The sequence below is a fragment of the Arvicanthis niloticus genome, chromosome 14, assembly GCF_011762505.2.
Source record: "Arvicanthis niloticus isolate mArvNil1 chromosome 14, mArvNil1.pat.X, whole genome shotgun sequence".
Taxonomy (NCBI): Eukaryota; Metazoa; Chordata; class Mammalia; order Rodentia; family Muridae; genus Arvicanthis; species Arvicanthis niloticus.
The window spans coordinates 20,791,531-20,804,344 of NC_047671.1; the positions used below are offsets into that span (position 1 = coordinate 20,791,531).

A 12,814-nucleotide genomic window follows, 5' to 3' on the forward strand; every position below is an offset into this window, starting at 1 on the left:
GACAGAGAAGACTGCGGAGTTCGTGAGCAGCACTCAGTGGTGTGGCAGAAGTAAGAGAAAACTAAACAGGCAAGTCGGTGCTAAAGGGAAGCACAGTGCCTTCAAAAAGCTTTAATAAGCTTTAAAAAGCCATCGAAGTTGTGTTGCAAAATACCTAGCTCTACTTCTCAATGCTCATGTATGTCTAGTTACATGGTGCTAACAGGTATCAAGACATGCCCAAGTGTCAAGCTGGGGCTGGGGGTGGCACTTACAGGCCAAGCTAACCTTCCCCCTGCCACCGTGCACAGTCTTATCATCATGTAAGAAGGCAAATAGGAAAAATAAACATCTGGTCATGTCTTTTCTTTAGAACCAAGATTGAAAGGCTTAACAACGTTTATTTGTTCTTCAGTAACAGTGGAGGGGGAGGGAGAGAGAGAGAGAGAGAGAGAGAGAGAGAGAGAGAGAGACAGAGACAGAGACAGAGACAGAGACAGAGACAGAGAGAGAGAGAGAGAGAGAGAGAGAGAGAGAGAGAGAGAAGGGAGGCAGAGAAGAACAGAGGAGGAAGAAGGGAAGAGAGTGAGGAAGGAAGGAAGGAAGGAAGGAAGGAAGGAAGGAAGGAAGGAAGGAAGGAAGGACACAGATAATGGGGAAAAGACACAGCAAGTTCCAGTGTGAAAGATATCAAAAATAGATGACATTGCATGCACAAAGGAAAATGAATATGATATCTCAGGCGGGTCTCAGGCCTGGCCATCCTGGGCTTGAGTTCCTCTTACAAGATCTCCTGATCTTATTGAGACATTGCACCTTTAACAAAGCTGGCTTTCAGTTCTCTCTATCCCTGCCACATAATGCAGCTCTGGCCCTGGCTCTCACCAGCCTTGAGTCTTTCTGCCTTCTCCTGATTCTCTCTGTGGAAATACAAGTTTCTTTCAACCTAATTTATAAGGGTTTTCCAAATCATAAAAATTATATTATGTAGTGTGTGTGTGTGTGTGTGTGTGTGTGTGTGTGTGTGTGTGACAGGGAGAAGAGGGAAGGAAGGAGGAAGGGAAAGGAGAGAGGGAGGGGGGAAGGGAGGGAGAGAGAGAAGCTTCCAAGTATCCCCTAGTTTCTGGTTGCAGAAAGTAAAATACTTAACCTTACTATCGCTGTAATAAAACTTCTCCATGACCTAAGCAAGTTGGGGAGGAAAGGATTTTTTTGGTTCACATTTCCATATCACTGTTCATCATCAAGGAAAGTGAAGCCAGGAACTCAAACAAGGCAGAAACATGGAGTCAGGAGCTGAGGCAGAGGCCATGGAGGGGTGCTGCTTACTGGCTTGCTCCGTGTGGCTTGCCCACAGCCCAGTCTTGTGAAGGCATTTTCTCAATCTGGGTTCTCTCCTCTCAGATGACTCCAACCTGAATCAAATTGACATAAAATTAGCCAACACAATTGACCCCTTGTCAACTTGACACACAACACTTTTTAAGACATAGCCTTTGGGGAGGGGGGCTCATCCCCAAGACCTCAGATTAATAAGTATCACAAATATGAAACATGTAACTAATGTAAAAGTCCCATATTATTTGCCAATTCAAATACTTTAAATTTTCTGTCTCTTTTTTAAAATCTCTTCTAAATCTCCTTTAAAAATCAAAATCTCTATTAAAACCCAAAGTCTCTTAATGTGGGCTCCTACAAAATCATAAATAAACTAAATATTTTCTTACTTCAAGGAGGAAGAACCAGGGCACAGTCGCAATCTGAAGAAAGCAAAAACACACTCCAACAGTGTAAATGATTCAATTTCCAATATCTGGGATTCAGTCATGATCTTCTGGGCTCTTCCAGGGGGCCTCGGTCACTTCTCCAGCTCTGTCCTCTCTTGCACACACAGATTGTCTTCTACGCTGAAGCCAGCACCACCCCACCACTGGTGTCCTTGGCAGTCATCCCATGATACTTACATCTCCAAAATCCTGTGGTCTCTGCTGCCATGGGGCTGCACCATCACCAACAGCCTCTCCCGGCCTCTTACAATGTTGAGCCTCAGCCGGTTTTCATGATCCCTTCATGCCTTCAAAACCAGTACCACCTCAGTGACTCCTTACCAGATTAAGCTTCCAGTGTGAGATACAACCTCGGCTGCCTCTGGAACACAGTAACTTTATGCAGACTCTAAGGAAACACTTCCCAGAAGATTTCCTCTCAATGATGCTGGTCTCTTCTTAATCACTGCTAATTTCTTAGTGTACCAGTAAAGCACTCATTTTTTTCTTTTTTGGTTCTGATCTCTTGTTAATTACAGCCAGTATTTCAGCCCTATGTAACCAGAACTACAGATTCTTAACTCAAACTATGCAACATCCCTAACAGAATCTTTAAGTGACTCTCAGACTCCCCTCCATCACCTGCCTTTTTCCCAGCATGCTTATCTTCCAAGCTCCCTCAGAACAGATCACCAAACTTTGAACACTCAATGGCATTCAGAACCCAAAGCCCCAAAATCCTTCTACAATCCCAAGCCAAAAAAACATGGTCAAATCTGTTACAAAAATACCTCAGAATCCTGATACCAATTTTTCTTAGTTAAAGTTACTATTGCTATGATGAAACACCATGACCCAAAGCAACTTGGGGAGGAAAGAATTTATTTAACTCAAACTTCCACATCACTGTCCATCATCAAAAGAGATCAGGACAGGAATTCATACAGGGCAGGCTCCTGGAGGCAGGAGCTGAGGCAGAGGCCATGGATGGGTTCTGTTTACTGGCTTGCTCTCTATGGCTTGCCGACAGCCCAATACTGTGGAAGCATTTTCTCAATTGGGGTTCTCTCTTCTCAGATGATTCTGACTGTTCCAAGTTGACAGAAATTAGGCCACAGATCTAGTCTCTTATTTCTGGCACAATTTAGTAATCTTATCCTGTCACCTTGGCTGGAACCAGGTGGCTTTGCTACACCATGCTCCCCTCTCCTCTGTTTAAACTCAACTCATTAGAAGGGCTTACATAGTCATCTCTCGTCACTTTATTGGATCTAATGTGTCCTTTTTTTTTTTTTTTTTACATGTGAAAGGAGGAAACAACCAGATATCTCTCGATTGCCTAGGAACCTTTCCGAGCTCACCCTGGAACTGTGCTACCAGCTCCTGTGCAGGAGTGCATCAAACCCTGCCTCCTAGGTACGTAGGGCCATGCTATGTGAATTTACCCCAATAATTATTCCTGGCATTTCACTCCTTAAAAATATAATGGCAACTCTGATCACACGCCTGGCAACATGATATGCAGACCATAGGCACTGTTCGTGAATAGTGAATGCTCATGTACATAGGATTTCCCTGACTTACCTAGATATTAGGAGTGAAATTGAGTAAGAAAAGAAACTCACCCGTGTAAGCCAGGCATTAGCTCTTGAGCAATCTGGGACTTGAATAGCTAGCTGTAAGAGACTCTGCTAATTTATTTTTAGCATATAGAAAAACAAGCAATAAACTGTTGTCATGTGACCTTACTGATACTTGAGAACCAGAGTTTCTTGAAGTGGGATCTTGGACTAATAGTTTTTGGGAGCTTGTTAAAAACCCAAAAGCCCAGCTGGGAATGCCAACACACACCTCAGGAGGCTAAGGTAGAATGTTTGCCTTGGCTTTGCTCTTCTCGGATCGCCAGTACTTCCAGCCCCATATGGAGCTTATAATAAGTGATAGTCCCAGAATGATTATATGCTAGGACACATTTTTCAACCGTATAGAGTCAAGTATAAAGTTTTTTATTTGTAGGATTAATATAATTCCGAATGTCTATACTATAGGCAATAAATGCTGTCAAGTAAAATTCACCAGTGTACACACATTCTCATTTTGTAATACCTACCAGAAGGTTTCCAGAAAGACTTTTTAAAAAAACACTCCAGGTCGGGTGGTGGTGGCGCACGCCTTTAATCCCAGCACTTGGGAGGCAGAGGCAGGCAGATTTCTGAGTTCGAGGCCAGCCTGGTCTACAGAGTGAGTTCCAGGACAGCCAGGGCTACACAGAGAAACCCTGTCTCGAAAAACAAACAAACAAACAAAAAAAAAAAAAAAACACTCCAAATCTCACATATCCAAATGACCAATTCAAATGTATAGTTTAGTCTAAACGTTTTATTGATTATATATGTTTATTAGTATATAAATTGAATCATCCTTCTGCTTTGCTAACAATTTCTTTGGACACATATTTTACTGTAAATACATTTCCCACGGAGACATAAAGCTAACATACAATGCCACGTGTTTGACATGCATGTGTATGCTTCTTTTGTTAAGGAAACTTCATGCAAGTACATTTCCCACAGACACAGAAAGCTAGCGCACAATGCCACATGTTTGACATTCATGTGTATTCTTTTTTGTTGTTTTTAAGGGGACTTCATTTTGAGGTTGGCTTATTTGCATAAATGTAGCAAGTTACTACAGGCATATATTTTCCTAAACATAACATTGGAACACAAGGGCTATTTTATTTACATAGAGATTAAAATGCAGTCGAGCGTGTTCTTAAATACCTTAATATAAAGGTCAAGACTTGTCGTACGTCGTCTTAGCACCCAGCGCAGAGAATTAGACTTGTGACAGTTGGACATCTAAACTAGCAGAGTAACCAGCAAGATCAATGTCTTATTCTACCCCTGTAATCTTCACTGGGATCCAGAGGGCCACGCGGCTCCGTTGAGCACAGCAAGTCTCTTGGCATCCGAAACACTGCTCTGGCCACTGATACCTGTACCCTTTCTTCATGTTACTATGTGTGATCTCACCCATGTGGATCAGTTCTTTTAAACAACTTTTAAAAAATCCTATGTGTTTTTCAAATTTTACAAGAAATTCTCCCATTTTTTTTTTCCAGATAGTTCTTTTGGCCATTCTGAGAGGTCAGCACAGATGTGGACCTTAAAGTGGAATTAAGGACACACAGCCAATGTCGTCAGAGTTAATGATTGAGCTTGCATCCCTTTCCTCCGCTCCAGACTAGAGAAAATGGCATGTCTTTGCTGTGGGCCAGGCCTTTGATGATGGCTAGGGGCAGATTAACATGCTGCACAGTATCTAGTGAGGAAGTTTCAGACACCAGGAGCTGCTGGGTGACTAGGTGTGGGACAGCCAACCTAGTTTGACTCTGAGCATGTGCTAAATGGAGTGAGGGAGGGTGGGTGTGTACCTAGAGTCCTCGATATGACGGCCCCAAAATTTCTTGGAAATGCTGAATTGAGTCAAAAATAAGACAGCAAGAGACATGGAGGTTTTCACAAAACAGGGAACAAGGTGTTTAGCACAGAAGTTTATGTCTGAGTAAGACCAAAACTATGAAGGACAGAAGTATAGGTAGTTAAGGTTGGTCCCCTGACAATTATGAATGCAAGCCATAAAAGCCAGAAGTCTAGGATAGGCGAGCTACAGAGACACTCATAGCAAATAAAATGGAAGTCTCAAATGGAAAGGAGCCAGATATCGCTCCATTCCTGAAAAGAATGCAAAAAAGTGCATCCTGCAAAAATGGAGTGCAGCGTGTGGTCAAACACAAAGGCCATTCATGGTGACACAGGCCTCCGAAGTGTTCCTTTCAATGACAGTTCACCCAGGAGTTTATGCGTCTCCTCAGGTCACTTACTCAGGTTAGGCAGAAGATACTGAAACCTGGTAAAAATGGAATGTGCGGGGCAGAGAGTGAGAAAGGAGTAAATTGTCACCAATTGTCACAGTCCATTCTCACCAAGGAGACGATTCACACATGCATACTTCAAACACGCAATAACCAAACCGAGCTGCAAAGGAGATAAAAAAGAATGGTTTGAGATCCTTAGCGACCTTGCTTATGCCTTGGCTGAACCTAATTGACTGGGAGATGAGAGCCACCGAGAGGGGATGGTGTTTAATACCCACCAAAGAGCCCACACATTCGCCTGAATCCGTGACAACAGATGATCTCCTTAAAGGTCCTCCGCATCTCTTGGCTGCGGAGGGCATAGATGAGAGGATCGATCACAGAATTGCACATGATGAGTATAAGGTACATGTTGAAGTAAGACATAAAGCAAGAGCAATAGACATTCTGAGGACACGAGATCATTAAGATAAGGTGAAGGAAGAAGGGAGACCAGCAGACAATGAAAATCCCCAGTAGCATGGTGAGGGTGATGGCACCCTTCATGCTGGTCCTTTGCCTCACAGAGTTGTATCTGGGGGAAGCTGCTATCCGCTTGACATGGTTCCGGGCCAGGAGGAACATGTGTATATACAGAGACACCATGAAGAACAGCATGGTGAAGAACATGGAGATGAGGCAAATGATAACATACTTGGATTCATAGTAAATGATGAAGACGATACCGCAGCTTATGCAAAAGGTCCAGATGCAGGCGATGATCACCCCCGAGCGCCTCGCTGTCATAATGTGGTGGTAGCGCAAGGCATAGAAGATGGTGATGTACCTGTCCACCGCGATGGCCAACAAACTACACATGGAGGCCACGACGGAAATGCAGATCATGGAGTCAAACACATTGTCGATGTGACGCACAAAGGTGTCGGCTATCACCAGGTGTTTATTGTTTAGCAAGTATATGGTGATGGTCTCCCAGGCATTGGACATGCTCACCAGCATATCGGCCACTGCTAAGCTGCCCACAAAGAAGTACATCGGTGAGTGCAGATTTTTGTTCTTCACGATGGCCCCAATGACCAGGATGTTCTCTAAGAGGCTGATGAGACCCAGAGTCAGGAACACCTCCACCGCAATGCCCATGTCTTCACAGGCTGAAGACTTGTTCTTGACATTTGAGCCTAAAATGCTGTCCTCTGAGGCGTTCAGGGTAAGATCCAATAAAGTCAGGTGAGACGAGGAGTTCATTGCTGGAAGAAAATGCCTCTACTTCTTGGCATCAGATTTACTGTAAGACAGGTTTGTTTGCCGTTGTTATTAGGATCTCAAGAACGTAAGAGTATACCACGGCACAGAATGTGCTACCGTACCAAAACCAAGTGCACTTACAAAAATGGGTGGATAGACACAGGTATACTGGAGTGGTGGTGACCCTGCTTTATTTCGTTCTGACATGTGCTCCTGGTGCCTGGAATTCTGTGCCTCTAACTAATACAAGCCTAAGTTTTCACATTCTGTCATGCTTGGCTTACAGTTTGGGGGTTGTTTTTTTTTGTTGTTGTTTTGTTTTGTTTTGTTTTTTGGTGGTGGGGAGGAGCTTCCATTTTTATGCAGAGTACAACTTCTCTTTCCATGTCTGATTTTTTGCTCTTAAGTTCACTCTCAGAACATCCCCCAAACCCTATCCAAACTCCATAAAAAGTCCCAGGCAGTCTCCAGATTTTCACCTTATTATGCTACTGCATCATATTTTGCTCAAGTGAGCCTAGATTTCTGAAGGACATATAAATATTCCATTAAGGAAGGCAGATTAATCTGTGTTCTTATCATTAGCCAGGACTCTTCTCAAATCCTCAGTTCATCCTCTCTGGGGCCATAAAGGAAATGGCTTAGCTTGAGCATAAATACAAAGTTACTGTCTCTGAGAGATAAGCTTACTTTGCAGTACGTTAAGTACAGAAGAAAAAAAAAACCAACAATACTTTCCCCTCAATAAATATTTTCCTTGAATTCTGAATGGTATGAATTTCACTGAGTCTGAATGCTATTTTTATAAGTTCCACGCAAACACAGTATGAGGAAATAGTTATGAAATGTTAGAACAAGACACATTCAGAGAACCATCGTTTTAGCAATGAGGTAAAACTATCGGATTGTAATCATTTACAATATATCTACACCTCAGAGGTATAGATAGACCCGTTCTACTGTTGCATTAAACACACCATCCAGCTGCCTTAAAAATCTCTCAGCACAAGCTGGCTCACCCATTCTGCTCTGCTCCACGCAAAGGTAAGCATGATTCCTCACGGGTTCCAGGCGGTTTCTGGGAATTGTATCTGGTACCGGGATCTGGTCTTGCATCCGGGCCAGGAGCCCTCCTCACTGGACGTTTCGCTCTGCCTGGACACCTGATGTCCACCTGGGCGGACCTTGGCGAGAGAATAGGGCCATCGCCAGGGCGCAGTCTCCTCCTAAACTAGCACCTCACCACTCTGCCTTTAAACAGCCTCCGCCCCTCAGATCGCCGCCTCTCGGACTTCTGAGTTCAGGTCTCCAGCAACTTGCAGCCGCCAGCTTGGGAGCCTAGGAGTCGTGTTTGCAGCGCCACCTAATGGTCGGCCACTAGGTTGTTGCAAAGTACAGCCCTTAGCTCCGAAGTGCTTCAAATTTAACAAATCTTTCTCCCTAGGTACGCACAGATGGATTTTTCAGCTAATGATTCTCTTTGTCTTTCCCCAGCCCCGCCCCTTTCTTTTAACTCACCGATTAAAATTCTGCCCAGTTCAAAGAACTGATCTGCCCTGTTCTTTGTCTTTCCGCTACAGTGACTTACCGGTGTGCCTGATACTTCTTTGGAAAAGCCAGAGTCAGACAGAGACTGAGAGACATAAAGACTGGGGGAGAAGAGATAGACAGAAAATGCAGGCGTTGGAGGGAGCCATCATGTCATGGGAAAAGACAATCTTTGAAATCTGTGAAGAGGTTTCCTAACTTCAGACTAATCCCCTGTATGTGCAAAAGAGACAGGCTGGCAGAAAACACCCTACAATCTAAGTATTATCCAATGAGTCCCCATCTCCAAGATCAGAGAGGGATCTGCAAAAGATGCGAACTTCACAATAAGGTGCTGAAAGTGGAGTCTTCACAAATGCCAGTTATCCGGTCCCCTAGGCGTGGTGGGGCGGACATGTGAGTGCAACATGCAGGTGCTGTGTGCACTTGCACTGAACTGTTTTTCTTAATCTTCTTTAAAAAAAAAAAAAAAAGTCACTACAGCAAGTGACTGCTTTTGTCATTCCCAGCTGGGGGGGGGGGGGTGTGTGCAGGGCGGGGGTGGAGAGAGGGAGGGAAACTGAGGGTATAGAGCAAGATCAAGTTTCTAACACTGAAAAGCACTGATTGGGATTTGAAGCCCAGCTGAGGGACCCTGCTCCAGGAATGGTTCCTTCAAGATGCTGCTGAAGTTAAAATTATTATAACTTAAAACCAAGCACGGTAATACCTCCAGAATTGTTCTCTATTTTTGCTCAGAATTGCTTTGGCTATCCAGGGTCTTTGTATTTTCATGTTGGTTGGTTGGTTGGTTGGTTGGTTGGTTGGTTGGTTTTAATTTCTGTGATACATATTATTTGAAATTTGATGGGAATTGCAATGGATCTGTAGATTGATTTTGATATTATAATCGTTTTCTCAATATGCTGATCCATTCTCTAGTCTCTTCAACTGTTTTCTTCAGTGTTTTAAATGCTTCACTGCATAGGTCTTTTACTTCCTTGCTTAGGTACATTTTGGGGTATTTTTTTAGTCTGTTGCAAATGGGATTGTTTCCCAGATTTTTTAAAAAAGATTTATTTATTTATTTTATGTATGTGAGTACACTGTAGCTGTCTTCAGAACAGGGCATTGGATCCCATCACAGATGGTTGTGAGCCACCATGTGGTTACTGAGAATTAAACTTAGGACCTCTGGAAGAGCAGTCAGTGTTCTTAACCACTGAGCCATCTCTCCAGTCCCCTAAGGTTTCTTTATGGGATTTTATTTTTAATGTTATGCAGGAGGGCTGCTGGGTTTGATAGGTTAATCTCATATACTGTCACTTTGCTGTTTTTTTTTTTTTTTTAACTCTGGATCCAGATTCTTTAGGATCTCTTACATACACAAGTGCATCATTTACAAACAGGATAATTTGATTTCTCCCTTAAAAAAAAAAATCTGTATCAGAGGCTGGAGAGATGGCTCAGTTGTTAAGAGCATTGGCTTTTCTTTCAGAGGTTCTGCGTTCAATTCCCAGCAACCACATGGTGGCTCACAACCATCTGTAGTGGGATCCGATGTCTTCTTCTAATGTGTCTGAAGACAGCTACAGTGTACTCATATATATATAAATAAGAAAATAAATCTTTAAAAAAAATTCTGTATCCTTTTTATATCTTTACCTTGCTGTTCTGCGGCCTCAAATATTGTATGAACTCAGTATGGAGAAAAGCAGTCACTCTTGTTCTTGATTTTAGTGGGAATTCTTTGAGGTTTTCCCGTATGATATAATGCTGACTACAAGCCTGTAATGTGTAGCTTTTATTATGTTGATGTAGTTTTCCTTGTAGTCCTAGTATCTTTAGACATTTTACTCAAAGATATTGGGTTTTTCCCAATATCTTTTTCCCAAAAGTCATCTGCATCTATTAGGAAAATCAAGTTATTTTTTCTTTGATTCCTTGAGTCTATTTATATACTATATTGCACTTTGATTTGCATATATTGAACCATCCTTGTACTTATAGGCATAAATTTAAAAAAGTATTTAGAGAGCAGTTTGATGCTATCTCCATTTAGTAGATTAGTAGCAGGTCATAGTAGGTCCTATCATCTATTTGACTATGAGCTCTTGACCCAATAACATTACCACCAGGCATGAGTTCTATCTTGTGGAGCAAACCTCATGTTAAATCAGAAAGTAGTTGCTAACTCCTGTAACATTCATGTCTCCATTGTACCGATGGACATGTCTTACCAAGCTGGTTCCTATCATAGCTCGCAGGACTCTCAACTATGTAAGAATACTGATTATTTTTCTCCACCAGCAGTGATGGACAGCACCCACTGCCATATAAAAGCTGGCCAATAGACATGAAGCTTCCAGGTAGATACTGGTTTGCTTTCTCCGTGTTCCATTACTTGAGTATGGGATGTCTTCCATATGGTGGAAATACGATCTTACCTTCAAGTTCTGCAGACAATTAAAGCCATGGTAGTGGCTTTTGAAGTTTTGTGGGGTCTGTGAGACCCCATTGATCGATAAGTAGAAAAAGGTAGGACAAACCTGGCATTGGATTTTGTTGTGTGTGATAGCCTATGGCATACAGTGGAAACATTATTCTTCTATAAATGGTAACGCCATCTAAACTTTTATGCATGAATGTGTATACATTTTAAGAAGTTTGTAAAATAGTTGGTTTTCATGTGGCTTTTTCCAAAGGACTTTAGAGTGACTCTTTGCTGAGCGTCCTCCTTGACCCTGCCCTCCCATCCCTCACTCCACTTGACACTTTCTGCCTCTTTAACTCCCTATTCCCTCTGTTCCTGTGTTCTATCATCTTGCTCTTGAAATCACAAGGCTTTCTAGCCTCCTGACTTCTACAGGTACTCTAACTTAGACACACGGATCTAAAGAAGGAAAGCTAGATCTACATATGAAAAAAAAAACATGCAGTATTTCTTTCTGGATCTGAATTAGCTAACTCAGCATGACTGCTTCCAGCTCCATCCATCTACCTGCAAATTTTATCTCTCATTAAAGCTGAATAATATTTCAGTGATGTAATACATTTTCATTATCTATTCAGGAGTTGATGAACACTGGGGCTGTGTTTGTTTTTTGGCTATTGTAATTAGAGCAGCACCAAAGAGTGAGGAAGAAGCATCTCTGTATAAAATATAATCATTCATGTATATAGACAGGAAGAGTACAGTCAGGTCCTATCATAGATCTACACTTAAGTGTTGGGAAGACATCTAATGTCCATAGTGGCTGTACCAATTTTCACTCTAACAGTGAGTATTCCCATTACCCTATAACCACACCAGCATGTGCTGCCCTTTGTAGATTTGTTTTGGTTTGTTTTAGTATCAGTCAACTCTGGCTGGGGTAAAATAAAATCTCAAGGTAGTCTTAATTTTCAGTTTTCAGATGGTTAAGGATGTTGAACATGTTAAGAAATTTTTACCAGCCACTCATATTTCTGAGAACTTTAATGAGTTATATGTTTTCTTATTGTTTAGTTGTTTTGTTAGTCTATGTATCGATATCAAATGTATAGCTAGTATTTTCCCCCACTCTATAGGCTGCCTATTCACTGTTGATAAGAGTTGTTTACAAGTATCTGTTTCCTGAGGTCCCATTTGTCAATTGTTAGTCTTAATTCATGGGCCTATTCAGAAAGTCCTTAGGTGCACCGGTAAGTTGGGTATATTCCCTACTTTCTCCTCTAACAGATTCAAAGTATCTTTGGTCCATTTGGTCCACTAGTCTTGTGCAGAATAAAGAGCGACAATCTAGTTGTATTCTTCTACATGTAGCTATCCAGTTTGTCAACAGTTGATGATGCTGCCTTTTTCCCCCAAAATGTATTCTTTTGGACTCAAAACTTAAAAACCAGGTACCTCTAAGATGGGCTTGTCTGGTTCTTCAGTTCTATTATCCATGCATGTTTTTCTGCCAATAACACAATTTTTGTTACTATAGTGTTACCTCCAGCAGTTGTTCAGGATTGTTTAGCCATCTTGGAAGTTTTTGTTTATTCTGTGTCCACATGGAATTTATGATCTTTTCAGTTGTTGGGGATTGTATTATAACTGTAGATTGCTTTTGGCATTTTCATATTAATCCTACAAATCCATGAGTATAAGCACTTTTCCCATCTTCTAAGTGTAATTTTTTTTTCCATGAAAGTTTTCACTGTGTTCTACTTCTGTGATTAGTTTACTCAGTGTGGGGATGGGGGTAGTAGCTATTTTGAATAGAATTGCTTCCCTGATTTTTCTTGATGTTTGTCATTGCTATCTGGGAAGGCTAGTGATTATTGTGCTAAAATTTTGTATCCTGCCACTTTGCAATATAGTTTTCTGGTGGACTCTTGGGAGTTTACGTATAGAATCATCTGCAAGTTAGAATATTTTGGCTTCTCCCTT

At 41.9% G+C, this 12,814-nt stretch overlaps 1 protein-coding gene across 1 annotated transcript; it reads right to left on the reverse strand.

The window, feature by feature from the left end:
• Positions 1 to 4,120: 4,120 nt before the first annotated feature.
• Positions 4,121 to 8,376, reverse strand: Mc5r (melanocortin 5 receptor). The gene is made up of 2 exons (XM_034518624.2): positions 7,890 to 8,376; positions 4,121 to 6,910 (listed from the first exon to the last, which is right to left on the reverse strand). The coding sequence occupies exon 2, from the start codon at positions 6,868 to 6,870 to the stop codon at positions 5,893 to 5,895; it is 978 nt and encodes a 325-aa protein (XP_034374515.1). The 5' UTR covers positions 6,871 to 6,910; positions 7,890 to 8,376; the 3' UTR covers positions 4,121 to 5,892.
• Positions 8,377 to 12,814: the final 4,438 nt, after the last annotated feature.